General features: G+C 48.1%; 1 protein-coding gene across 2 annotated transcripts in view; it reads right to left on the bottom strand.

Annotated features, from left to right (window-relative positions):
• LOC146183215 (endoplasmic reticulum transmembrane helix translocase) overlaps nucleotides 1–25,244 on the bottom strand; it is a 196,061-nt gene that overhangs the window by 128,512 nt on the left and 42,305 nt on the right. For both annotated transcript variants that reach the window (XM_084609087.1, XM_084609088.1), the window contains exons 10-14: nucleotides 24,855–24,975; nucleotides 18,469–18,623; nucleotides 16,685–16,860; nucleotides 1,720–1,830; nucleotides 1,238–1,363 (exon numbers count right to left, since the gene is read on the bottom strand). In XM_084609087.1, coding sequence (XP_084465213.1) covers nucleotides 1,238–1,363; nucleotides 1,720–1,830; nucleotides 16,685–16,860; nucleotides 18,469–18,623; nucleotides 24,855–24,975 — 689 coding nt within the window. The remainder of the gene's footprint in view (nucleotides 1–1,237; nucleotides 1,364–1,719; nucleotides 1,831–16,684; nucleotides 16,861–18,468; nucleotides 18,624–24,854; nucleotides 24,976–25,244) is intronic.

Genomic DNA, 25,244 nt, shown 5'->3' with positions numbered 1-25,244 from the left:
CCGACAACGCCGCCGTAGCTACGGAAGAAATGAATGATAAGGCACTTGCCGAAAGCGTGCAAAATCCAGATGTCTGTGATGATGGTTCCTGTGAGCTAGATCCATGTGACGTGCCCATCGCGAAGGAGGTGATGAACGCAATTGACGTATTGCGCCGTTTCGTCGGCTCGTGCGACGACGAAGGAGCATTACACGATTTAGATTCATTGGAGCGCCGTGTTGTGCTTTCGCTCGTTCGGAAACAAGCAGAGATTACGCTGTTTTTTACTGTAAAATAAATGCCTGAAGGGTGAGTTCACCTTCACTGATATCTGAAACCTTTAGGTTTCATTTCTGCATCATTCGTGCGAGCCTTCATACAAAACCTGCATGTAACGAAAAATTGCGAACTTTTGTCAACTTCGTTATATCCAGGTTCAACTGTATTACTGGAGGACGGCGTTCAACAAACATCTCCTCTGTGAGCTCAGAGGCTTGTTTCATTGCGGTGAATTGCTCTCCTCCCTGCGGAGGTTGAGTGCGTGCTATGGTGTTTCAGTGTGTACGTGGTTACAGCTGATCGAGGCCTCAGCTCGTGCGAAGCTCGAACCCGCGGTGGTTGGTGGCCTGTGTCCACATAAAAACCACAGAACGTACACCTGTGCAAAGAAGTGGAGACCATGCACTTTCACAAAACTGCATGCCAGCTTTTGGATGTTTCTGAGATAAGCATGAGGTACCCTCCTTAATCAATAGCTACCTTGCCCAAACAATTTCATGAGGAGCATCTTTTTATACATAAAAACAGCAGTTGTAGCGGTTCATACGATCCCTCCACTTTTGCGCACTGTAAAACCAATGTTCAGCCCAAGTTTGGCACAAAGGACTGACTATGCTTTGAATAAATCATTAAGTTTCAGCTGACAGTCAGTGTTTGTTGAATATTTTAGGGGAATCCCCCAAGATGGAGCAAATTTGTAATAAGAGAGTAATTACTCATTGACACCCACCCAAGCACAGCCGGCTACAAAGGAAAGCTATACTTTTTCAGAAGCCATATGGTTTTCTGAGAAAGCCATATGGCTGCACTTGGGTGGATGTCAATGAGTAATTATTCCCTTATTGCAGTCAGAGTCTGTATGCATCTCGTTTTTCCTTGTCTTTCTGTTATGTCATCAATAAGACAAAGAATGAGAAGCACTGCAAAAAGATGCACCAGTCTACCACATCCAGAAACAAGTGTTGTAGTGGGGCTCACATGATGGCTGGAGGCCTGGATCTCCTTGATGACAGCGAGCGAGTCACTCTTTAGGGGGCATGAGATCACGAGGAAGCCAACAAAGTCCAGGTTCCGCTCCACTTTGTCTCGCGTGAGGTCACGCACCTGGAAGAGTCCCAGATAAACTGCGATGTAAGCTCATCGAAAGAGCACAAGATCTACTTGGCATGAAAAAGGAGCTCAATGCTGCAGCTGCAAGGTGGTACTGCTCACTATTTAAGGCACTAGAGAGATAACTGCCCAGGTGAAAACATAAAAGAGGGGCTCGCTTGTTGCTGCCTACCAGAACGAGTCGCACTGCCAAATGGCTCAACAGAGTTGCTTGGCTGAGACAAATAATGACCTAACCGAGAGCTGAGACAAGATCAAGCTAGCTAGCAGTTACGACTGCCGTTCACAAGTGGCAGATGGGACAAAAATGCAGCCAGCCCAATGTCAATGAAGCAAAAAAATTGCCATACCTGTTGGTGGCTCAGCTGTCCAAGCAGGGAGCGCCCCATGGCAAGGACTCGAGCACCACGGCGTGACATGCGCAGGTACACCTCATCATAGTCCTCAGGAACATGGGCGAACTGCATGCACAAAGAAGGCTCTGTTAGCCGAATCCTCTCCACTTCATGCTCTCAAATGCAACAACACACAATGCATACAATGCAACGAGTAAAATTCTTGTACAGTGCAGTCCACTTATAACAATACCAGATATAATACCAGATCCCCATAATAATAGTCGTGCCTCGTTAATATGGACACTTTGGTTTTCGACCAAAACTGTCCATAAAGAGAGTCATCCATAATAACGAGTCATGAACAAAAACAAAAAGGATTTTATTGAGAAACAAGTATTATAATTAATGACTGCTTTTGTCCCTAACGATGAGCACCGGACTCAAAATTTCACAGAATACCAGCAATTTTGAGTGCATTATCCTTGTCATTGTTGTCTCCGAAAAATTGTAGTGCAGTCTGAAGCGACTCGCGTACCATGACACCCGTGATGGTGGGCTTTGTGTTGGTAGAACTTTCGAGCACGAACTCCTCACTGGCCAATGAATCAGCATCCGATTCTCTACTCACCGCCACTTCCAAAATGGCCTCTTCACTGAGCAAAGTAGCCGCTAAGTAGCTGCTTGAGATTCTCCTGAGGCGAGGAAACAGCTGAGCTGTCGATACTAGTCCCTCACGGCTTGGATTGACTGAGATGGATTTTTGCCTTGTACTGTTTCCGTAAGGAAGCAAGGGAGTCAAGTTGGCAAGCTGCTATGCAGAGGGCTATCGAACATCCCATCTTCTTGGCGCCATTTCTATGTGTTCCTATAAAACAAACACTGCAAGCTGAAATACAGTTTAGAACGACGCCTAGCTGACTACGAAGAGCTCAGACCTTTTCAAGGCCGCATCGTTGACTGAAAGCGAAGCCGACATGCGGACCTCCTGGTGTTGAAAATGTGGCAGTTCAACAGCGCAACAGGGACGAAAACCAGGAGCATGAGAGGAGAGCGTGTCCAGGACGGGACGCCCGGTCCCGGTTGCATGTTTGTATATGTTGCCTTTCTTTTGTCGCTCTACTTTGTGAGTGTGTCTTAAATCTCACCGAAAAGCGTTAATGGCTTCATGGAACACACATTGTGCTTTGGGAAAGAAAACTTCAGTTCCCACCGCCACTGCACTGTAGGCACTTTTCTTTCTTCCTATCATTTTTTTCTTACGCTTTTACCGGCCTCTGTTGACGTTCAGCAGAATTTATTGCAACCACAAGTTGCTTTTTTCCCAACAGCGGCAGCACTTCCCCTGCACCCAGAAATATCCTGGTTCCCCCCTTTCGAGGACTTTCTTACGTTGACCCTTGGTTTGCTGTGTACGTTCCTCTCTGCTCTTGCGTCCCCCCCACCCCTAAAACGGCGACACGCCCGCTTTGGTTCTTTTCCACCCCACAGGACCCGTTCAGGCATCCCGCCGTATCGGCTGTCGCGTAGGTTCGCGGGCGGAGCACCCTTCTTTAACTTGCGTTCGGACTCCTCTGCTTTTTTTCAAGCACTGTCCATATTAACGAGACAAAAATACATGGGCCCAAGGGCCCAAGTGGGCCGTGTGCATTCTTCCCTTGTCCATTGTCCAGACAGCGAGTTTCCATATTAGCGAGGCATAAATACATTGAAAAGGTTTCGTCCCCCGAAAAGCTGTCCATAATTCGGGTCGTCCATATTAACGGGGGTCATATTAACGGGGCACGACTGTATATCGCTTACAACAGTCAAATTCTTGGGATTCGCCAGTTTTTCCATTGCACCTATGTAAAAATAAACCAGACATAACGATCGATTATCGGCAGTATACCGGATACAACGATAGCTTTACCACCAACCGACACGCGTTTGCGACGAAAATTTGTCTAAATACTTAATAAAAAATAAAATTCTAAGAGAATGACGTAAAAACTCGACATATGCGGCGAAAACGGACAGGCGTGGAGAAATCCTCGGTGATTATTGCGTGCGGTTAATGAGCGCTATCATCACCGCAATCGCTGCCTGTCGCCACTCAAAAGGTGTGTCCGTATTGTCTTCGACATCGCAGACTGTGCATTCTTTCCTTTACATTTCTTTCCTTGTTTTTTGGTCTGACCTTCTGGTTGATGCCGCGGTCTCCCCGTTAAAAAGGGTACGACCAGTACTATCATCACTACAACTATCATAGTATACTATCATAGTACTATCATAGTACAGTCAAACCTCGTTATAACGAAGTCTCATTTTGCGCGGAAATTCGTTCGTTATATCCGATATTCGTTGTAAAAGTACACACAAATTCCTACAAAAAAAAATTCTGTTCATAAACCCAAGTAAAGGCTACCCTAAAATGGGCTGAGCTGAAAAAAAGCTTTTTTTTTTCTTTAAAGCGTGGTATAAGCACGCGAAACCTTACCTTTCATTTTGCACTACCAAGCAAAAATGAGCACTCAAATCGGGATTTAGGCCACACAGAACTGATTTATTTAAAAAACGACGTAATCTTCATTTGGCGGCACTTCACACTATTCGATAGAATAAATTTCTCAATGAAATCGACACTGTGCAGCGCTTTCCCAATGTCAGCTGATTTGGCCACAGGTAGGTTCTTAAGGTACCTTCTCAATTTCCTCGCCATATCGGCGGCCTCGGTGCTGCTGAGAGCTCGCTCTTCGCCTTCTTCTTCACTCTCATCGCTGCTCGTAGCATCATCTGTAAGAAGCAGCTGATCGACAATTTCTTGGTCGGTCAATTCGGGCGCCACAGCCAAGTTGTCATCGGCAGCAATAAAGTCCTCGAACGTAACATTCGGAACCGCCAGTTGACGCCATGTCGCTGTCGACCACCCTGAATATTTTTATCTTTGTTTCAAGAGAAACTGCTTCGCGTTTCGGCATCGCCATGCTGCAAGACGATGGCATAACCTCGAGGAAAGTGAGCACACGCGCGAGTCGGCAAAAAGTAGGGGCAGGGGCACACGGGCGGTGGTTTGATCACGTGCAGGTCACATGCCAGGCAGCCGTTGATGCTAGATTCACTCGCGGTCCCTAGATGGCGTGGCGTGCGAAAGCGCAGGTGATTGAAACATATTTTAGGTGGAGGCGACGCGGGCGGTGGTTCGATCATGTGCCGGTCACATGCCAGGCAGCCGTTGATGCTAAATTCATTCGCGGTCCCTAGATGGCGTGGCGTGCGAAAGCGCGGGTGATTCAAACACATTTTAGGTGGAGGTGATTGATAAAACCGAAATTTAGCGTTTTGAAAAATTTTTTTTTGCTTCTTTGCAGATTTTGAGTCGTGTGAATACGAAATATGCTTCGTTATAACCGATTTAGTGTAAAATTTTCAGTTTTTCATTTCATTATACAGATAGAACTCCCATAGAAATAAAGCACAGCCAACCAAACTTCGTTTTTACTTCGTTATATCCGATAATTTGCTGTATCCGTGTTCGTTATAACGAGGTTCGATCACTAGTACTATCATAGGATATTATCATCACCATCCGTGGAAGATGGTGCCAACCACAATGACGACACGGTAGCTCTTGAGATGAAACAACCGATTCATCGGGATTTTTTGACAGGGTTTCAAAGTTAGATGCCTTGCAGAAAAATATGGAAATTTGTACTTTATGATTTTAATGATCATCAATACTAGGGATCTTCTGCAGTTTATCTAGTCACTAATCAGTTTCGTGCACACATAGCCGCCAGCATACGCGCCACTGCAAGCGATCCTTACAGCTAATGTCAAACTTTAGCTGCTGCTCAAGCAAGCCTGAATTTCCGACTTTTTAAGTATGCTAAAGTTATTTTACGGCTATTGGTGTATCCTGCAAGAAAGTGTTCAGTGCTCTTTATGATTAGCATTGTTCAACCAGATTTATATCAGTGTCACATGAGCAAGCAAAAACTCTTTCACCTAAACGGTCTTTTAGCGAGCTGAAAGACTTTTATTCAAAAGAAGTTGCATAGCAGACACACGACGCTGGCGATCTCTTTTTAACGTTTTCCACCGAGGACGCTATCGCAAGCGTAGCACTAGATCTTGAAACAAAACCACTCAAAATAAACCGATGTATCAAAACATATAAATTAAACATGTGTGTTATAACACGCTGTGTATAGTAAATTTAGCTACAGTACGTTCACAAACGTTAAATTAAAGATAATGGCGCGCATACGCACCGGCGGTTAGCGTCACAATGTGATATCTTCCAACTGCCCTGCAGAAAAACTGCATTCTTGTGCCTAGTTAATCTTATGCGAAGTGTAAAATTCTTTTTTATAATGTATAAGCATGACACGAAAATTTGCGTTTGCTTCTTTTATTTATTAAAAGATAATCACTGGTGTCCACTGGGCTAGACGCTACTCCTTTCCAGCAGTAAAAGAGATCGGCGATCTCCGCTTACGGAAAAGACCGCTTCTGGAAAGGTGATCGAACTCTGTCGTGTGTCTGCGGATGAAACTCCTTTTGGGAAGGTGTCTTTTTATTCAAATGCCTTTACAGTGCCCGTGTGACACGGGTATTACTCATTGCTGGTAAGTAGGCAAGCTTACAAGCATGGGAAAATATGTGGGCGTGTACTTTTTGTTTGTTTTATGGAGAAAGCCTTTAATGCCTCATGCGGTGTCCGGCGTCCGTCCTGTCCCACAATAGCTGTCAATCTTGACTTAGCCATGCCAGGAACGTGAGAAACATATTTTCGTTCTCCTTGTCTAGCACCATGCCAGCGCGGTAGCCATGGAGACTGCCACCCCTAGTTAGTGGTACATAATGATCGATAATGATAGTGACAGTGACAGTGATGATAAAATGACAGGGATGACTGACTGACGTCATGATTGGTCATGACATCACCAGGCGATTCACCCATATATGAATCTGACCCCGCCGGGCGTCCGATCCAGGCATCCATATGGCGCCTTGAATTTGGCGCTTCCTTGAACGCCGCACCCCACATCATATAGAAGCAGATGCAGTACAGTAGGCATCAGCGGCGTTTCAAATTGGTCTACAGGAAAGAAAAGGTGCAGTATCTGTCATAATTCTCCGCGGACACCTGAGCCGAGCCGTACAGAAAAGAAGGAAGGTGAGAGTTAAAAAGAGTGAGAAAGAGGTGCTGGTAGAAGAAGGCTTCAGACAATCATGCAATGGCGCCTTTCGCCTCATCGCAGTTTAGTGGTCCAAAGTGCCCCCAGAAAGTTTATTTTTTTGCCAATCCAGATACAGCAATCATCGGTTATAACGATTGGATTTTCAAGTTTTTCTTGTGGTTTCTACGTGGGCATAGGCCACCAACCACCGCGGGTTCGAGCGTCGCGCGAGCCGAAGCCCCGATCAGCCGTCACCGCGCGCGCACTGAAACACTGCAGCGCGCACTCAAGCTCCACCGGGAGGAGAGCACTTCGCTGCAAGGACACAAACCTCCAAGTTCACAAAGGAGACGTTTATTGAAACGCCATCCTCCAGCGGCACACACACACACGCACACACATACACATATTTACAAACACACATACGCACACACATATTTACAAACGCACATACACGCACGTACGCACACACATACACATATATACAAAACGCACATACACACACACATGCAGTCACCGTGTCAAGGGAGCGCGCGAGGAGCTAGGCTCCCCTGCGCGCACGAAGTGACACGGAGTGCGCGCCGCAAGCACGCAAGGGCGTGCTGTGTATCTCTCTCTCGCAGTAACCAAAGGGTTTCTTTGAGAGAGATTGGGCAACCACCGCAAGGTACGCCTGTCGCGGATCGTTGGATCACGATCGACAGGCTCGAGCCTCGCTCTCAGGTAAGACCCGGAGCAGACGAACTCGAGTACACACTGGTCTGCGCGGACAAAGGCCGGCAGACAAGAACAGTTGCGTACGCACCTTGCGATGTCTCGGAGGGGTCTCTCTCTGGGCTCCGCTCGGACAGTCGCGCGAGCGCGGCTGTCGAAGCGGTGCCGTGTTCCCGCCAAAAGGCGCCAATGAGAACAACCACTGGAACGCCAGGGCGGAGCTGTGGCCCGAACGACAGTGACAAGTCGTTCGAGCCCCTCTCCGCCGCCTCAGGCGGGAGAAAGGGAACGGGGAGAACAACTGGGAAGCGGGCGGATGCCGCGCAAAGGGCAGCCGCAGCAAGCCCGAATCCCACATCCTCCTCTCCTTAATTGCCCTCCTACCCATCAGTGAAAGCACGCGGCAGGTCCCCAGCATGAGGAAAAGAATGCTATTCTCACGCAACAAGTCAACTACACTTCAGTTCCAGCAAGAAAGATCTCGAAAAGACACACTCAAGAAAGACAAACATTATCAAGGCGCACAAAAAAAAATGAACAAGATGACATGAAGAATAATGTACAAAGTTTCGGAGGCTAAGTAACAACGACTATGTACAGAACACAATCATGTACAGAACACAACTATGTACAGAAGTTCCAAAGTTCGTCGGTGCAGCTCAGGGAGCCTGCGGTGACTCACCGCTCGTTGACTTCTGAGTGGCCAACGTTCATCCTTGGCTGCAAACGATCTCGGTCGGTGGTGGTACAGGTTAGGTGCAGGGACAGCGAACACGCCGAAGGGGCCCCGGGTGTGGAAAGTCCGTGACTCCGTGGCGATCCAAGACGCACATGGGAAGACCGCGCGGGGCTTCCTTTCCACCGCGCTCCGCACACGCCGGCAAACACACATGGCGCGACGTCGTCGCCTCCACGCCCAGGCACACACACGCACAGCCACTCACACACCAAACAAAGGGTGATGCCGACCTTCAGCGGCGAACCTCTCCCGAGCACCTTCGCAATCGCGGCGGCCTTGGGTGAAAGGGACATCGTCCATGTTCCCCGTCCCCAAACGGCCCCACCTTCATCCCCACACACACCGGAAAAGCCGCGCGTCGGGGCTGCCTAATGAGCAACCCTCGCAATTTCAAGAAGAAAGAGGAGAGAAGACGCGCTGTACAAAAGAAGGCACTCCCTGTACAATATTTACAAGATAAGAAGCAAGAATGGAAACAGAAGAAAGCGAAACATGGGAACAGAGGCACACACACACAAAAAAAAAAATAATAAAGCACACAGGCTGGAACTGAGCGAGCCAGAAAAGGGGGAGACCAACCTTGCTTCCGGGTAGGGTTGAACGAGCAAGCTCGCTCGGTGAAGCGGTATGCCTTCGGTTGCGGAAAAGGCCCGCCGTCCGGTATCAATCACACAGGTGAACGTCGCCTCACCTTGTACCGGTGCGGGGCACGGCTGCGTTCCACCGCGTCGGGTGTGCCTTGGCGCTTGCCTGTGGTGACAATGGGCACCAGCGCAAGCTCGTCAGACCATTACGCATAGGCCTTCAGGGTAGGCACGGCTGGCTTTCCCCATAGGGGGATTCTCCAGCAATGAGCCCCTGCTTGTTACTGGGGAAATGCCCCATGAAATCGCAGGTGGCCATCTGCCACGGACGCACACTGTCAGTTGGTTTCGTCATGCCCGGTGGCTTGCCACCCCTTGACTTCTCCATTTGACAGACATGGCAGAAACGGCAAAAGCAGAAAATGTCGCGCTTCATGCCAGCTGCAGTCACCGATTGACTCAGTTTCTTTAAACCTTGGAGCCACTCAGATGACCAGCCAATGGTTTGTCGTGAGAGAACGCAACAGAGCGCCGCTCAGACATTGGGGAATAGCCACTTCAAATGGTTCATGGACTCATCATCTGTGGCTATGTATTTCAGCGCGAGCCCGTCATGGCCCAGCAAATATGAATCCCCGGGGCACGCCGCGACACACGCTGGCTCGTGCCCCCCTGCGCCCGCTCAATACAAGTAGCGTAACGGCGCTGCGCCCGCTGCAATACAAGCAGCGTAACGGCGCTTCGTCTCCCAGAGACCGTCGCTGACATCGCGACAAAACGGGTCATTTTGCTGGACCGTCGTAGCTCTTCATGGCTGAAAACGATCCCAGTCATCCCAAAGGAGAGCCTGGTTTCTTCCCCCCCGCGGGGTCGCAGCAAAACTTCCGCTGGCATCGGCGTCTCAGATGTGCTCACAAAGAGCTTTCACCCTCGCCTGCTTTGCGAAGCGCTGCTTACCCGGATAGCGGAATGGGGAACCCGTCTGCGGCCGTCCCCTCCGTGCCGATCTGTGGCTCATCCGCTGTTTCGCCCCCTTGGCCTGCCGGCGTAAAGACGCCGCCGCGGGCGAGTGGGGCACGGGATAGCGCGTCAGCTACCACGTTCATTCTCCCGCTCTCCCCTGTAGATACTGCACCGAAAAGTCGAAATGCTGTACGAGGAGAGAATGGCGTGCCAGCCGGCTCGCAAGCTCGCGGAGCCGCATCAGCCAACTGAGCGCGCTGTCGGTGCGGTTTCCAGAGGGAGCCCGGCCGACGCCTCGCCGTTCCCCGAACAGAAATGACTGCAAGCGGGGTACGGGTGCTGTTGTGCGGAGATGCCGGCAGTGGCGGCGTCGCGCACATTGCTTCCGCAACGGCGTAAAGCTGAAACAGCGGAGGCATATGGTCAACGGTCCCACCGCAGGGTGGTCCGAAGAACCATGTTCGTGTTTCAGTGCCTTTGCCGAGTGCCGCGCAGAGGGCGGCAGGCATGGCGCATGAGCTTGATCGTCAAGGCGACCGGCTCGGCCGATGTGCTGTCCAACGACTCATGGAGCCAGGGACAATTCACGTTGGGCGCCAGTTGTGGTTTCTACGTGGGCATAGGCCACCAACCACCGCGGGTTCGAGCGTCGCGCGAGCCGAAGCCCCGATCAGCCGTCACCGCGCGCGCACTGAAACACTGCAGCGCGCACTCAAGCTCCACCGGGAGGAGAGCACTTCGCTGCAAGGACACAAACCTCCAAGTTCACAAAGGAGACGTTTATTGAAACGCCATCCTCCAGCGGCACACACACACACGCACACACATACACATATTTACAAACACACATACGCACACACATATTTACAAACGCACATACACGCACGTACGCACACACATACACATATATACAAAACGCACATACACACACATATGCAGTCACCGTGTCAAGGGAGCGCGCGAGAAGCTAGGCTCCCCTGCGCGCACGAAGTGACACGGAGTGCGCGCCGCAAGCACGCAAGGGCGTGCTGTGATCTCTCTCTCGCAGTAACCAAAGGGTTCCTTTGAGAGAGATTGGGCAACCACCGCAAGGTACGCCTGTCGCGGATCGTTGGATCACGATCGACAGGCTCGAGCTTCGCTCTCAGGTAAGACCCGGAGCAGACGAACTCGAGTACACACTGGTCTGCGCGGACAAAGGCCGGCAGACAAGAACAGTTGCGTACGCACCTTGCGATGTCTCGGAGGGGTCTCTCTGTGGGCTCCGCTCGGACAGTCGCGCGAGCGCGGCTGTCGAAGCGGTGCCGTGTTCCCGCCAAAAGGCGCCAATGAGAACAACCACTGGAACGCCAGGGCGGAGCTGTGGCCCGAACAACAGTGACAAGTCGTTCGAGCCCCTCTCCGCCGCCTCAGGCGGGAGAAAGGGAACGGGGAGAACAACTGGGAAGCGGGCGGCGGCCGCGCAAAGGGCAGCCGCAGCAAGCCTGAATCCCACATTCTTTCAATACAGTTATAAACAGACTGCACTGTAATCAGATTCGTTCAGCATACTGGTTTGATTTGGTTAATCCAATTTAACATTCCAAAGTGGCTCAAGCTGTGAAGGATACCGCAGTGGAAGGCTGTGGATAATTTTGACCACTGGGGGTATTTTAATGTGCACGGACATCACACAGTACACAGGCATCTTGCTTTCTGGCGCCATCAAAGCACGGCCACTGCAGCTAAGATCGAGCCCAGATCCCCCAGCTCAGTCATATACTAACCTAACCACCAAGTCACCATGCTGAGGCCCCCCTCAGCATATTGTTCTTATCCCATCAGAACAGATGCTCTAGTGACTGCCTAGGAAGCCCTTGTACATCACATCAATGCACAAGACACCATGGATCAGAACAATAACCTCGAAACAAAAAGCCACTCAGCGACAACCTTTTATAAACCTAACAGCCATGCCATCGTCACAGCACAGAACAGCCCTCTGTTCCCAAGTTTCAAGGACCACCCACAGTTTCCACACCATCGAAAATTCCAACCAGACAGGATCAGCAGGGCACAAACCCCAGCTCAGCTCAGGCGCAAATGAGGACAGTTTCAGCTGAAACTGTGGGACATAATGCCTGCAGACAACAGCTCATTCCAAGTCCAAGCATACCCACTGATGGCCCCTGACAAAAGTAACACTGGCAGCTGCAGCAGAATCACAGGGGCATTATGTTTACAACAAAATCACACACAAACTGCCAATAGGCACACCAATGACTACTTATTTCTGACTGTGTTACAAGAAAATAACGCAAAAACCCCAATTAGCCCATGGTCAGGCCTGCACTTGTCCTGTGGACTTTTTTCTGTCGTTCATCCCTTCAAGAAACGCTGAAGACAAAGTGGAGTTGGTCCTCATCAATAGGGTGTCATGTTCCAATTACAGAGACCACTTCCACAAAAAACGGTGTTATAAGTAAAGCTCTATGAATAGCAAAATTTCAGGTGGAAAGCAAATTCTAACAGTTTGTTAGTGCAAACTGAACATCTGCCATGGGGCCTCATAAAGTTTTTGTTCAAAAAAGCTGGTGTCCTTGCCTGTTATTAAGGATGAGGTGAGAGGTGAACATGTTAATGATTCATTCAAAAGTGGAGGCTGCCCTTTAAAAATGAACTGCTGCTTGCTGGAAAGCATTTCTCATAGGTTCTGAATTGATGCATTGATTTTACCGAAGCACTGCATACAGCACGAATGCTTTTCCAACTCGTGGGCAAAAGGACAGTGGCTATTGCCACTGGTGCATGAATTGACTTTGTGACAATTTACATGACAGCCACCAAAGCTTTGTGCTTGAACTGAGCGTAAGTTCCAGCTTTGCAAGGGCATCTTCCGTCTCGAATGAAAAGCTCTTGGTTTTGATAGAATGACCATGCCTGCTATGAAATAAACAAATATGAGCTAGACTTTTACCATTGTTTAAAAAGTGCTATTAGCTTTCCGAACTTTCCTAAGGAAATGCTAACCTCATTTGCATCTCTGCCCAATAATCCAGGAGCGCATGCAAGGCAACAATAAAGTGCTAAAACATCTTTGAAAGCCTGTTGTCATCGTTTCACGTGTGTTTGCACCCTAGTTATCAACACATGCATGTTGCATGCACTGGTTTGGTAAGACTGCACTGCACACTGTGCTTGCACAGCCATTTTGAAAGCTTGTTGTCATCGTTTCACGTGTGTTTGCACCCTAGTTATCAACACATGCATGTTGCATGCACTGGTTTGGTAAGACTGCACTGCACACTGTGCTTGCACAGCCATTTATGAATCTGTAAAGCCCACATTCCCATAAAACTCAAGTCCAAACAAGGCGTGAGACTCAAAGTACATGAGACTAGCGTTTTCAGAGCTAGCTTTACACAGCTAGCTTCTCAGAACTAAAACGTTCCGCTGACTCACAAACAATTCAGTGAGTGATACTTCAATGAATGGGGAACGCATGTCTCTTACCTGCCAAGGCTTCTCAGTGGAGAGTATGCCACTGCTGTAGAAAAATGTTTTTTATATACCGTTAACTTTCATCCTTGAGAGAATGCAATTTCTTCTACAGATGCCATATCAAAACAAACGAAGCATGCTCATATTCGCAGCGCAGAACACTGATTGAGCATATCACTGAATGCTTTGTTTCGAAGAGCTTACCGTATAAACTCGTGTAAGGACCGCACCTGTGTATGGGCCGCACCCCCACTTTTGACTAGATAAAATTGCTAAAAAATATTCTAGAATTTATTCGTGTAAGAGCCGCACCCCCACTTTTTCAAACCGCGCGCCAGATGCACCCGCGCTCAACGTTGCCCGCGCTCGCCGTGTTTACGTGGCAGTCCGAAACGCGGCGCGCGCATCGGAACAACGGACCCTAAACAGCGGCACAACCGGTTGTTCTCTTCCTTGCTTTGTCAGCCCCATCGGCACCTCGTCAGGCCTCGTCTCGTCATCCTCGTGTTTATCGTGCACCTTTGGGGATTGCTTGGTGGCTCAAGCCTGCTCGACTTGCGTGTCTGCATAGCCATTCTACCTGGCCAGGATGGGCAAGTACTTGAACAGTTATACTGCAGCGTTCAAGCTAAAAGTCATCGACTATGCCCTGAAGCACGGTAAGCGCGCAGCAGCAAGGCACTTTGACGTCGACGAGAAGAATGTGCGACGCTGGTGCAACCAGAAAGATTCGTTGGCAAGCACGTCGGGCACTAGACGCGCCTTCCGGGGTAAGCCCTGTAAATTCCCGGAGCTTGAAGTAGAGCTCGCCAGCTATGTCTCCGAGGTGTGAAGCAACGGGTATGCTCTGTCCACCGACATGCTGCGTTTCAAGGCACTAGAGCTGGCGCGTGCAAAGAGCATTCCTCGCGAAGATTTTAAAGCAAGTGCTGGTTGGGCGCGAAGATTTATGATGCGCAACAATTTGTCCATTCGGCGAAGGACAACAATGTGTCAGCGGCTTCCTCACGAATACGAAGACAAGCTGCTGAATTTTCAGAAGTATGTTATCGCAGTGCGACAGCAGAATCAATATTGCTTATCGCAAATCGGAAACGCAGACCAAACTCCGGTATGGTTTGACAGCCCAGAAAACTGCACAATCGACTTCAAGGGGAGCAAGAGTGTCACTGTGCGTACAACTGGTGCAGAGCGGCAGCGTTGCACAGTGATGTTATGCATTACGGCAGACGGCCGCAAGTTGCCGCCGTATGTTATTTTCAAGCGGAAGAACATTCCCAATGAGCAGTTCCCTCGAGGCATCGTCGTACGCGCTCAAGAAAAGGGCTGGATGAACGACACCCTCGTGTCCGATTGGATTCGATCGGTGTGGAATAAGCGCCCCGGTGCCATGCTGGTAAAAAAATCCCTGCTTGTGCTGGATAGCTTCCGCGGGCACTTGACTGAGGGGGTGAAGGACGAGCTTCGAAAAGCCAGAACGGACATGGCAGTCATTCCAGGGGGGCTTACTGGTACGCTACAGCCCCTGGATGTGAGCGTCAATAGGCCTTTCAAGGCTGCGTTCCGTCGGTGCTATACGGAATGGATGGCGAACGCTACCCATGAAAAGACTCCTACCGGACGGCTCAAGAGAGCTCCCTTGGCGACTGTTGCGGAGTGGATTGTCAGCGCATGGGGCTCTGTTTCTCCTGAAGTCATTTTTAAAAGTTTCAAAGTAACCGGAATTTCGAACGAACTTGACGGCACCGAAGATGACCTCGTGTTTGAAGACCGAGCATTCGAGGAAACGGACCAGCCAGCCTCGAGCTCCGAGAACACGGACAGTGAGTGAGGAAGAGCCTAAAGCCAAAATAAAGGCATTTTCAATCCTATGCATACAATCGTCATTCATTTTCTTTTGGCAACGCAAAAAGTTTTATTTTTTATTCGTGTAAGAGCCGCACCTTCAAAACACTCGCCCGAATTTAAAAAAAAAAGTGCGGCCCTTACACGAGTTTATACGGTATAGTGTGTTCGGTATTCGAGCATATAAAAAGTTACTCATACGAAGGACACGACCCCGCCGGGGTGGCGCAGTGGTTACGGCGCTCGACTACTGTTCCCAAGGATGCGGGATCGGATCCCGGCCTCGGCGGCAGCTTTTCGATGGAGGCGAAAAGCAAGGCGCCCGTGTGCTGTGCGATGTCAGTGCACGTTACAGAACCCCAGGTGGTCGAAATTTCCGGAGTCCTCCACTACGGCGTCTCTCATAGCCTGAGTCGCTTTGGGACTTTAAAGCTCAAAAACCAAAGAACCAAACCATATGAAGGACACGGTGGATCGCTTACTTCTGAAACACACTTCGCGTCCAGTCATGTATCCCTGTTATCGACCGCCTGCTAGAAAGTACACATTATCGAGCTTTTTAACCTTATTCAAGTTCACTTTACAAAAATAAAAGTCAAGCAAGAAGGTCTTTCTAAAGCCACGCCACATCACAGCTGCATCACGAGCGCTTTGCGCATGCATGGAAGGGAGCGGAAATGATGTAGTATCATATTCCCAGTACATACTTTTTCTGCCTTAGATGGCGCTCCAAATCAGAACCAGCAATACTGCCGCACTGAATATCACGACACTGGCAACTTGAGGGCCATGCGCAGCCATAAACTTCTCATAGCGTGTAGAGCTCAACAGGAGATTGCGATGGCGGCGACGTGCGGGCCCCGCGCTGCCACAAATTGCTCGCAGTGAGTACAGTGTGGCTGACGATCACAAAGTCAACAATGTGTAGGCAGCACCTGAGGTTGCGGTTAGCATGTTCGTATGATTCGTAGTGGCTCAGGAAAAAGCTCTGAACGTCCGAAGTTCTACACATTGTACAACACAATGCACTCCACCTGCAGAATTTTACAAATTGTATCATGCCGAAATTCATATGAACCAGATTGATATCGTCGAGCTTCTACTGTATTCAGTTCTTGTCAAAAAAATATTCACTACCCCAAGACCCGCCGCCTCTCCTTCCTCCAACGTTACGAGTGCTTACATGCTCTCGCACTAAACATGAAAGTTCTTTCTTCTTTCTGAAGCATTACTGCATGTTCTCATAATGTGCACAATGATACTTCGAGCCCCGCACAAAACTTTAAGCCCACAAAGTACTCTTTATTGCTGTCTCCTCGACATAGTGAGTGCTCCCTTTCCTGCTGGGATTGGTTTCGTTTGCAGCACTTCGTAAGAGAATAAAATACTGATGTGTCACAAAGGGCTGGTGCCTTCTATCTACTGGGCATCATTAGCGTGGCTCCCTCAACTGTGCCTGACACAGGGCTGCCACACCCATGGGGACCCACCATGTGCTTGAGGGTCTCGGGGGCACCCTTGACGGCCGCAATGTGAGTGGTCTCCATGGCTCCCGGAGACACAAAGCCTGCCACCACAGACATGCGCTTGAGGGCACTGCTGAAGTGGAAACGGCTGAAGATCTTGAGGCCAGGGGCACGGCCTTTCTTGGGGACCACACAGTCTCCTGAAAATGAAGGGCCACTGTTCAGACTCTACCACTGAACCAGCACTTTACATTCACTGCTGCAGGCTGGACACCAAGTAGCTGACATTAAGCTAAAAAGTCACCTTCCATGGACAGCAGCTTCATACAGGAAGTTTGTTGACAGTAGCAGCAAGAGCCATTAGCAGTGAGATGATGCTACTGAATGCAATTAGCAGAGGGAGATGACAAGAACACTCCTGAAACACTGACCCTGCAGTAGGCTCAGTCAGCAAATCTTTCCTGAATTAAGCCTGCTGAGGTCGCCTTCAAATTACAGGAGTCCCAATGTCAAATTCTTGATCCTTGAATTATAACAACTGCTTGCCCAATGAAACAATTTTTAATCATAATCAGTGCTGGAACTAGAAATATGCATTTATGTTGCAGCTTTTGGAGCCGAAGAAAATTACTATCTAACAGATGTTCCAACTCTATGAGCAAAAGGAATTGTTTAGTAGCAATTTTCTCCCCTGCAGCAAAAAAGAAAAAAAAAAGGGGAGGTTTAGCAAAATTTTCACTTCTGCAAGTAGCGCAGATGATCACATCAGAACAAACAATTGTGCACCTTAAATACAAATTTCATTGTTCTAGAACTCTTAAAGATAAAGAACAAAACAAAGTGTTTTTATTCGTGGTGAAAATTAACTAGGTACATGCGAAAAAAAAATTACACAAAATGCAAGAATGATATCTTTCAAATCAAGACAAAAGATCAGGTTCTCTTGAAAGACGCTCAAAAAAGAGGACCTGATCTTTCGTCTTCAAAGCTGGTGGTAGTCCCATATGTGCATCAGGTGCCGTACAACTGCAAGAAAGTGGCCAGCAAGCATCATGTGCCTTTGATGTTTTCAGCCCCTAACAAGCTGTCAAAGCTTTGCGGTCACATTTATGGCGTTTGTGAGGGGGGCTGTAAAAAAAGGCGTGCCATCTCCCACGTCAACTGGAGCACAGGAGTGGTATATAGCATACCCCTTTCATGTGGATTTTCTATATGTAGGCCAAACTGGCCGCTGCATTAATGACCGGCTACGGGAGCATGCTAAAAACATAGGAGAATAACGACTGAACCTCCAACCTTGTGCGGCATGTTTCTTCCTCTGTCAGCTCATGTAGGGCCCGATTTGAGAATACAAAGATTCTAGACAGGAAAGCCAATGTAAAAGCTCGACTTGTGCTAGAGGCCTTCCATGTTAAAAAGTTATTTGATCGCTGTGCGAGTGACACTTTGCAGATTTACAGCGCTGAATGTACCCTTTAATTCTTTTTTGCCCTAATCGATTGCAGTTGCCTGACGTGTGTGCCTGTAATGTCTGCGCAAGCTCATATTTTCTCTTGAATTCCTGGTGTTCACAACCTAATAAACAGTTGGTAGTAGCGCTTGTCAATCATCGTGTAGTAAACCACATTACTACGCTGCAAAAGCCATCTTTAAACCTCAAAATGCTAAATGCCAGAAATTAGTGATGGGCTTTACTGAAGCAGAAATCTATAAGTTGCAAGCTGACACACTGCATGATCAAGTGATATAGAGCCTGTCCACCCAAGTGCCCTCGAGACAGAGCCACGTTGGCGGCAGCAAACCCTCACCCTTGGTGAGGTTCCACTCGATGGCGGTGAGAGCAGCCTTCTCTAGGGGGTCCCCCACCAGGCCGTCATCCAGCTGAGCCAGGGACTGGCAGGATGCTAGCACCTGGATGCTCTCGAGGGGCGCCTCGGACACAGCACACATCTCGGGCCTGTCCCTGCAAATGTCCTCCCATTAACTCAGGGGTCGCACTTACTTGAGCAAAACTACGATGCCTTCTCTGGTGCAAGTTTCAAATGTGAATTCCACCCTCAAATGCTGATGGCACGTTGGAAACAGAGTGGGGTGCACAAAATGATGGCTCGAGGATCTTGTATGTCTGCATACATTTAAAACCAGCCTGATAGAATGGACCACACTTACGTATAATAAAGATGACATAGGAAAAGTTGTGATCAATTCTTGATAACTCAAAGTGAAATGAGAAAAGTGTTCGAGTTACATGTAGTTCATGAAGTTCAAGCAGCCCGCTTAAAACAAGCGGTTCATGCACTGTGTTGTGTGGGTAACAACATTAAACAGTGGCAGGTTTTTTAACTTAATTCTTTTGTAACACTAGATGCTGAGGAAAAATAACAAATCTGCAATGTTTCAGACATGGCTTGGCATCCTGTCAGTGTCAACCTGCAACCATTTTTTAATGTGTTGTCGAAATCACCGATCACCCACCATTACGGATGCGCTGGCCAATAAATGGTGGAAGAAATGAGAACAGAATACTGAATCCAAAAGTGGACATTCTAGACAAGCAAATAACCAGTTCCCACATTCTTAATTGCAAGTTCAATGCCCGGCCTTGTGTATTTTTTTTTCTTTTGTAACAATTCAATTAACACTTCTTCCAGATTAGTAACTAGCTTCGGCACGGGACTTCTTCACTTTACCATTCCCAGGCAACCCGGTGGTTGCAAGTGGAACCCCGGTCATGTGTGCTCACAACCACCGGAACCAGCCAGCCATTCACAGTAGACGGCAATATAACGGTGGCAAAGTGCAAGACATGCCGAACCCTACTCTCTGCCAACATTACATTTCTTTCAAGGCTTTAAGTGTACACATTTTACCTCCTTTCACTATAAATCTCTGGACCTGTGACAGACTCCTTTCCTTGGCGCTCTCTCCTTCCTTTTTCTCCCTTCATTTCCCTCCCCACGTGTAGGCCAGCCTACTACTGGGCATCGCCAGGCTAACTTCCCTGCCTTTCTATTCCATTTTTTCTCTATCTCTCTCTCCTTGCGTGCAGCAGTGTTTTGTTGTAGCCACAGACCGCAAAACAAGCAGATGATTTCATTTCAGAATTCGATGGATTGTGAAGTGCTTGCATCAGCTTCGAGAGATCTTCAAAAATAGTATGTGTGCACGCTAATGGTTTACATTTGGCGCCACACCTGAGTGAGAAATTGCATGCAAATCATTCATTAATCGACACATTGCGCTCTTGCATTGTCAAATTTGTCGCCTAGGCAGTATAGTCGCAGACACCCCTTGGTGATTCTGCTGTAGCCCTCCAGATTTCTGCATTCGTGAATTTCTTCCTTCGGGTAGCGAGTAGAAAAGAATAAGGAAAAATTGCACTCAACTGCAGTCTGCCACTCGCCGTAATGCACACATAATCTCAACTAGCATACATCAGTTGGTTGAACATTTTTCTTGTGAAAGCACCTGTACCATTATTATTAATTTAGTAGCATGCCATTGACATGATTGGTTCTACCACATTTACTCATATAATGCTCGCATAATGCTTGCACTCGCGTAATGCTAGCACCCCTAACATTGGGCATCAAAAATTTGAATTTTTTTCCTCGCATATTCATCGCACCATCACGAGAGTTGTCTGCTAGTAGTAGCAAGCGACATCTTTGGAGCGCTACTGAACCTGGCTGGCCTCGTGTGCACGTGCTACCAGACGGCGATAGCGTGATCATCATCATCATCATGTTATGCTCGTCTTTTTTTTTTTATTTTTTTTTATTTTTGACCTCCATGATGCTTGTAGTCATTGCCATTTTGCGAGGTGTCTCTGCGCCTCGTTGTCATTGTTCCTTCGTTCCGTCCGTGTTACTTGCTTGGTTCCATCGTCTGCCGTGTTATTGGTGCCGCATCGCAATGGGGCAGTACACAAGTTAAACAGCTGCTGAAAGCTTTCAAGTACGCGCTACAGCATAGCAATCGCGCTGCCAGCAGGCACTTCAGCATCGAGTTCTGCGTAGTACACTACTGGAGACTGCAGTGTCGACACTGGCTCAGGTCAAGTAAAGCAAAGCAGCAATGGGGGCTATTTGGTTTACCATTTCAAGAATTTTCGCGCTACGATATACACAGATACACAAGAGAGCAGGAACCACGTACCAGGTCAAGTCTCTGATCAAGAGTAGAACTGTACGGTCTGCTGTGAGCATTATATCATGAAACGCGGGGAGTGATGAGTCTGCGTGCGGCAAATACAGTGCTTTAGCGATTTGTGCTTTTGGCGACTCTGTACTTTTATAACAAGGGTAAGTTCTGCTTGAAAGTAATGTTTTGGTTATATTTACAATAGCTGGCCTAAGAATCCCCGATTTGCACCTATGTAAATTTGCTTTTAGCGCTCCAAAACATTTACTCAAAAACTTTCCCCACATAATTATCGCACCCCCCAACGTAGCATCAATTTTCCGCGAAAAAAAGTGCGAGCATTATGCGAGTAAATACGGTAAATCACAAAATGAGGTTGGCATGAAAGCAGTATATCGTATCTGCTTTTCTGTAAAGAACGTGCACTTGAGTGAAAAGCACTACATTCTGACCAAATTCCCCCACTGGAAAGCTCTTCTTTTGAATTAATAAAGATAGTGATATTATGCATGCATGTGGAGCTTCTCGAATATTTCTGAGTGCCTTCCAAAGCATATCTGCCTTTCCGCTGCGCAGAAAACATTAAAGGCTGCATGCTTGCATCACATATCGCACGTTGACAAAATGTAAGCGTTTATGCCCATGTCTAAACACATATTGAGAGCGGAAGTCTGCGGTCATGTTTGAAGAAGGCCTCAAACGATGCTGTAATCTGTCATATCAGCCAGGCATGCCGACTTGACAGCTATGACAAGGTTGCACTGGTGAGCCTGGCTGCCAGTGAGAACCCCAAACTGCCCAGTCTGGAAAAGATGAATGTACCCTATTTACTCAATTCCAAGCACCTTCATTTTTTTTTTCATGACTGTAAGGCCAAAAGTATGTGTATGTGTGGGGGTGGGGATTTAGATTTAAGAAAATATAAAACACCTCTCTCCCCCAAACACGTTTTTGCGTCTATATGTCGACGAGACGAGTGAGTCAAATAATTTGGCATACAAACTTGGCAAACACCTTCCGCAAACATGATTACAGTGCGCTGGAAGTTTAAGCTGTGACAGCTGGCTAACCCTCTTAAAACGCTCCAACTTTTGTTATGGATGACAAACAGTTGATGCCAAACAAAGCAACAAGGACCCATGATGCCTACGAAACCTGCCAAGATCTGCCGAATGACCGCCAATTCTATATCCATGTGACAACACACAGAGTGATTGGGGTCACTTTCGACCCTGTCGTGTAGCGTCGAAATGAAGCAACACAAGATGCTGGGGACTGCATCACGGACATTGTACCACCTCTGGTATCCCATGACTCCCACTCGACTCTATTCCTCCAAAAAAGGAGGTGCTAAATTCGCACGCAATTTTTTGTTTTCTTTTCAAAACATTTTTGCAAAGTTAGGGGTGAAGGGGGGGGTGGGGGGTGGGGGGTGCTGCTTAGAATCACGAAAATACAGCAACTCTAAGGCATGGTACGATGCGGTATAAGAGGTTTAACGTCACATGACCCATGGGCTAAGAAAAGCCCCCGTAATAGAGAGCTGTGGATTAAATTTGACCACCTGGGGTTCTCCTGGGGTATCAAGAACCCCTGGTGGTAAAAATTAATTCACACGTGTCCACGCACGCACACACGCACACACACACACACACACACACAGGTGTCTTGCATTTCACAAACACGGCTGACGCGGCTGGTGTTGAGCCCTCATCCTCACCAGCCGCCTCATCCTTGGGCTCAAACAGTCGAGCTCCATATCCAGAGAGCCCCCGTGTTTCTACCTTGCTTCCCCTTATTGCTGCTTTCACTATGCAGCAACTGGTGGCTAGAACCAAGAAATCCTATCTGTGCAAGTTCTTTCCCATGTTCGAAACAGTTCTCTATGCAAGCTCAGCGAACCACCTCTCTATCAGCTATAAAGCATGGGTGCATGGTGCCGCTTTGCAAGAAAGGGTCCCCTTTATCAGGCTTTCTCAGATGGCTGTACTAGTCAGAAATTCCCTCTTGTGCCAAATGAAAGTGGAGGCAATACAGACAACCGATTCAACTGTTCAAAAGTACTGCTAGCAGCCTGTCTGCCGCACATACAAACCACAGCACACACGGTCTTCAGCAACGCACAGTGCAGCGCCTGTGACACACACAGTAGTGGCAGCGTGCGAATGCTTTCAATAGGCTCCCTGCACAGCAGATAATGAAGCAGCCCATATTCACGCCTTTCTAAAATCTTCATATGTTCCTCAGATAGTGCCTACTTTTGGAAACAAGGTTGACTCATGCAAAGTGGAATCTCGGAAATGTGTCAGGTGATTGCATACACGGCACTTGGCCATTTTTAAGGTGATACTGTTAAAGGCCCCTTTCTGCAGGACTTTGGACACCCTCAGCATTGTCAGCATTGTGAGCGAAAAATCAGAAGCCTGGCTCCAGCACGTTGTCATGGTCAGGCATTGATTCATGCTGTCAGGTTGTGTGATGCCGCGCAACCACATGACATGGCCATGTTGGCAGGAGCCGCCAACTCAGGCAGCTGCTTTCAGGTGGAAATCAAACCCTTCCAGAAGCCTTGAATGCCAAGCAAGGCCCACTACTCCTAGGCCACACAAGCACGTTAGTTAAAGTGGGGATTAATACCTCCAAGCCTTGCACATACTAATGTGGTAGCTTACGAATGTATGCTAAATAGTTTGTCTGAAACAACAAAGGCACAAATTATGAGATTAGTGATTAATAAGCGAGTGGCAAAGTGCATGTATGCAAAAAAATGATTCACAAAGGGAGCCGCAGATGGTTTGGTTTTGGTTTGGGGGGTTTAACATCCCAAAGCGACTCAGGCTATAAGAGATGGCATAGTGGAGGGCTCAGGAAATTTTGACCGCCTGGGGTTCAACATGCACGGACATTGCACAGCACACAGGCATCTAGCTTTTAGCCTCCATCAAAAAGCTGGGCACAGTGTCGAGTGCCCTAATCACTGCACCACCACGGCGGGCTGGAGCAGCCGATGGGAACTAATACACAGTGTGAGCATGAAGGCAACTGCCAAGGCACACACAATGAGTGTGTACAGATTCGAAGATGAACGTGCTACAGCACCAGTATCCATATCTTTTACATCAATGTTGTGAAAAGGAGATACATACATAAGGCTTGCGACCACACACTGCCAAGCAAGTAATTCCTTACAAACTCCTTTGAATCAAGACCATGCAGGCTGTCTCATCATCATCATCGTCAATGCAGGAAAAAGACCTTTCCCAGTGGCCTCCACGTGGATAATTATTAGCATCCCCTTTGTAGAGAGGCAGTGAAAAGCTGTCACGTAGCTTCTCAATACTGTCAATATTGTTGCGATGGCCAGACGAGACGTACATGGACAACATAGTTGTCAGAGCGCGACTGGTGCGCTCGATAAGACCAATGGTCTGCAGGTGACACGGTGTGGAGTAATGTTAGTCTAATCCACAATATCTTCAAATTAAATGCCCGTCTCGTTTCCATTTCTAAACTATTCTGTTGACCTTCTCCACCTCTTGTCAGCTTTTATTTGTATCTAGTTTTGGATAATTGAGCATGCCCTGGCTGTTCCGAATCCACGGTGCTGCTTGAACTCTCATGGCGGCATCCCGCACTCAGGGTTGAAGTGCTCCTCAGCCGTAAGAAGATGATCTACCATTCTTTCGCCTTGCATGCAGTAACAGAAAATGTCATTGATAGTGTCCAATTTCTGCCAGTCATTTTGTCCTCAAGCACCCAGCTCTAGCCTCGAAAAGTAAGCCACTCCCTTTAGAGCTATCTAAAACTGTTCCGCTTTTAATATATTACTTTAAGCCATCCCATAGAGCTCCAATGCCAGCTTGTCCAGCATTTTTTGTTTCAAGGCACAATCAGTGGTCACCGAGAAAATATTTCCAACTTGGCACCTCCCACTTTGTGAGTGTACTATCAACAGCAGAAATGCCACCTGGGATGGTGCAGAGAGTAGCCCTCTGAGGATAGCCCCAAGAAGTGTGAAACAGAGGGCACTTGTAAAAGCAATGCAACTCACTTGAGCCCTGCGATTCCTTCGACGACCAGGCTGTCTGTAGTGAGGGTGCCCGTCTTGTCAAAGCAGCAGATCTCTACCTTTCCCGCAAATGGGATCCGGAAGGGCTCCGTGCAGAACACCCCTGCAGAGAGCCACAGGCTATTCACGTACAGAGAGTAAGGCAGGGCTATTCGCCATTCAAGCATTTGCTTGGGTGTAGTCCTTCCTGCCCAACAGCTTGTTATGCTTCCTGTGGGACCCGCTACAACAATTATGGTTAACGCCAAATCACTTTTTATAAAGTTACACTACATATTTCTTTCTCTGACATTTTGTGCCCAATTTCTGTTATAGTACATTAGAACAAAAAAGCTGACAGTATCAAAAGATAAATTAAACGGCTGCAAGACT

The sequence above is a fragment of the Amblyomma maculatum genome, chromosome 7, assembly GCF_055883805.1.
Source record: "Amblyomma maculatum isolate TAMU_Amacu chromosome 7, ASM5588380v1, whole genome shotgun sequence".
In the NCBI taxonomy this organism is placed as follows: domain Eukaryota; kingdom Metazoa; phylum Arthropoda; class Arachnida; order Ixodida; family Ixodidae; genus Amblyomma; species Amblyomma maculatum.
The sequence above is the reverse complement of the archived record's forward strand: the minus strand, read 5'-3'. Positions and strand labels throughout refer to the sequence as shown.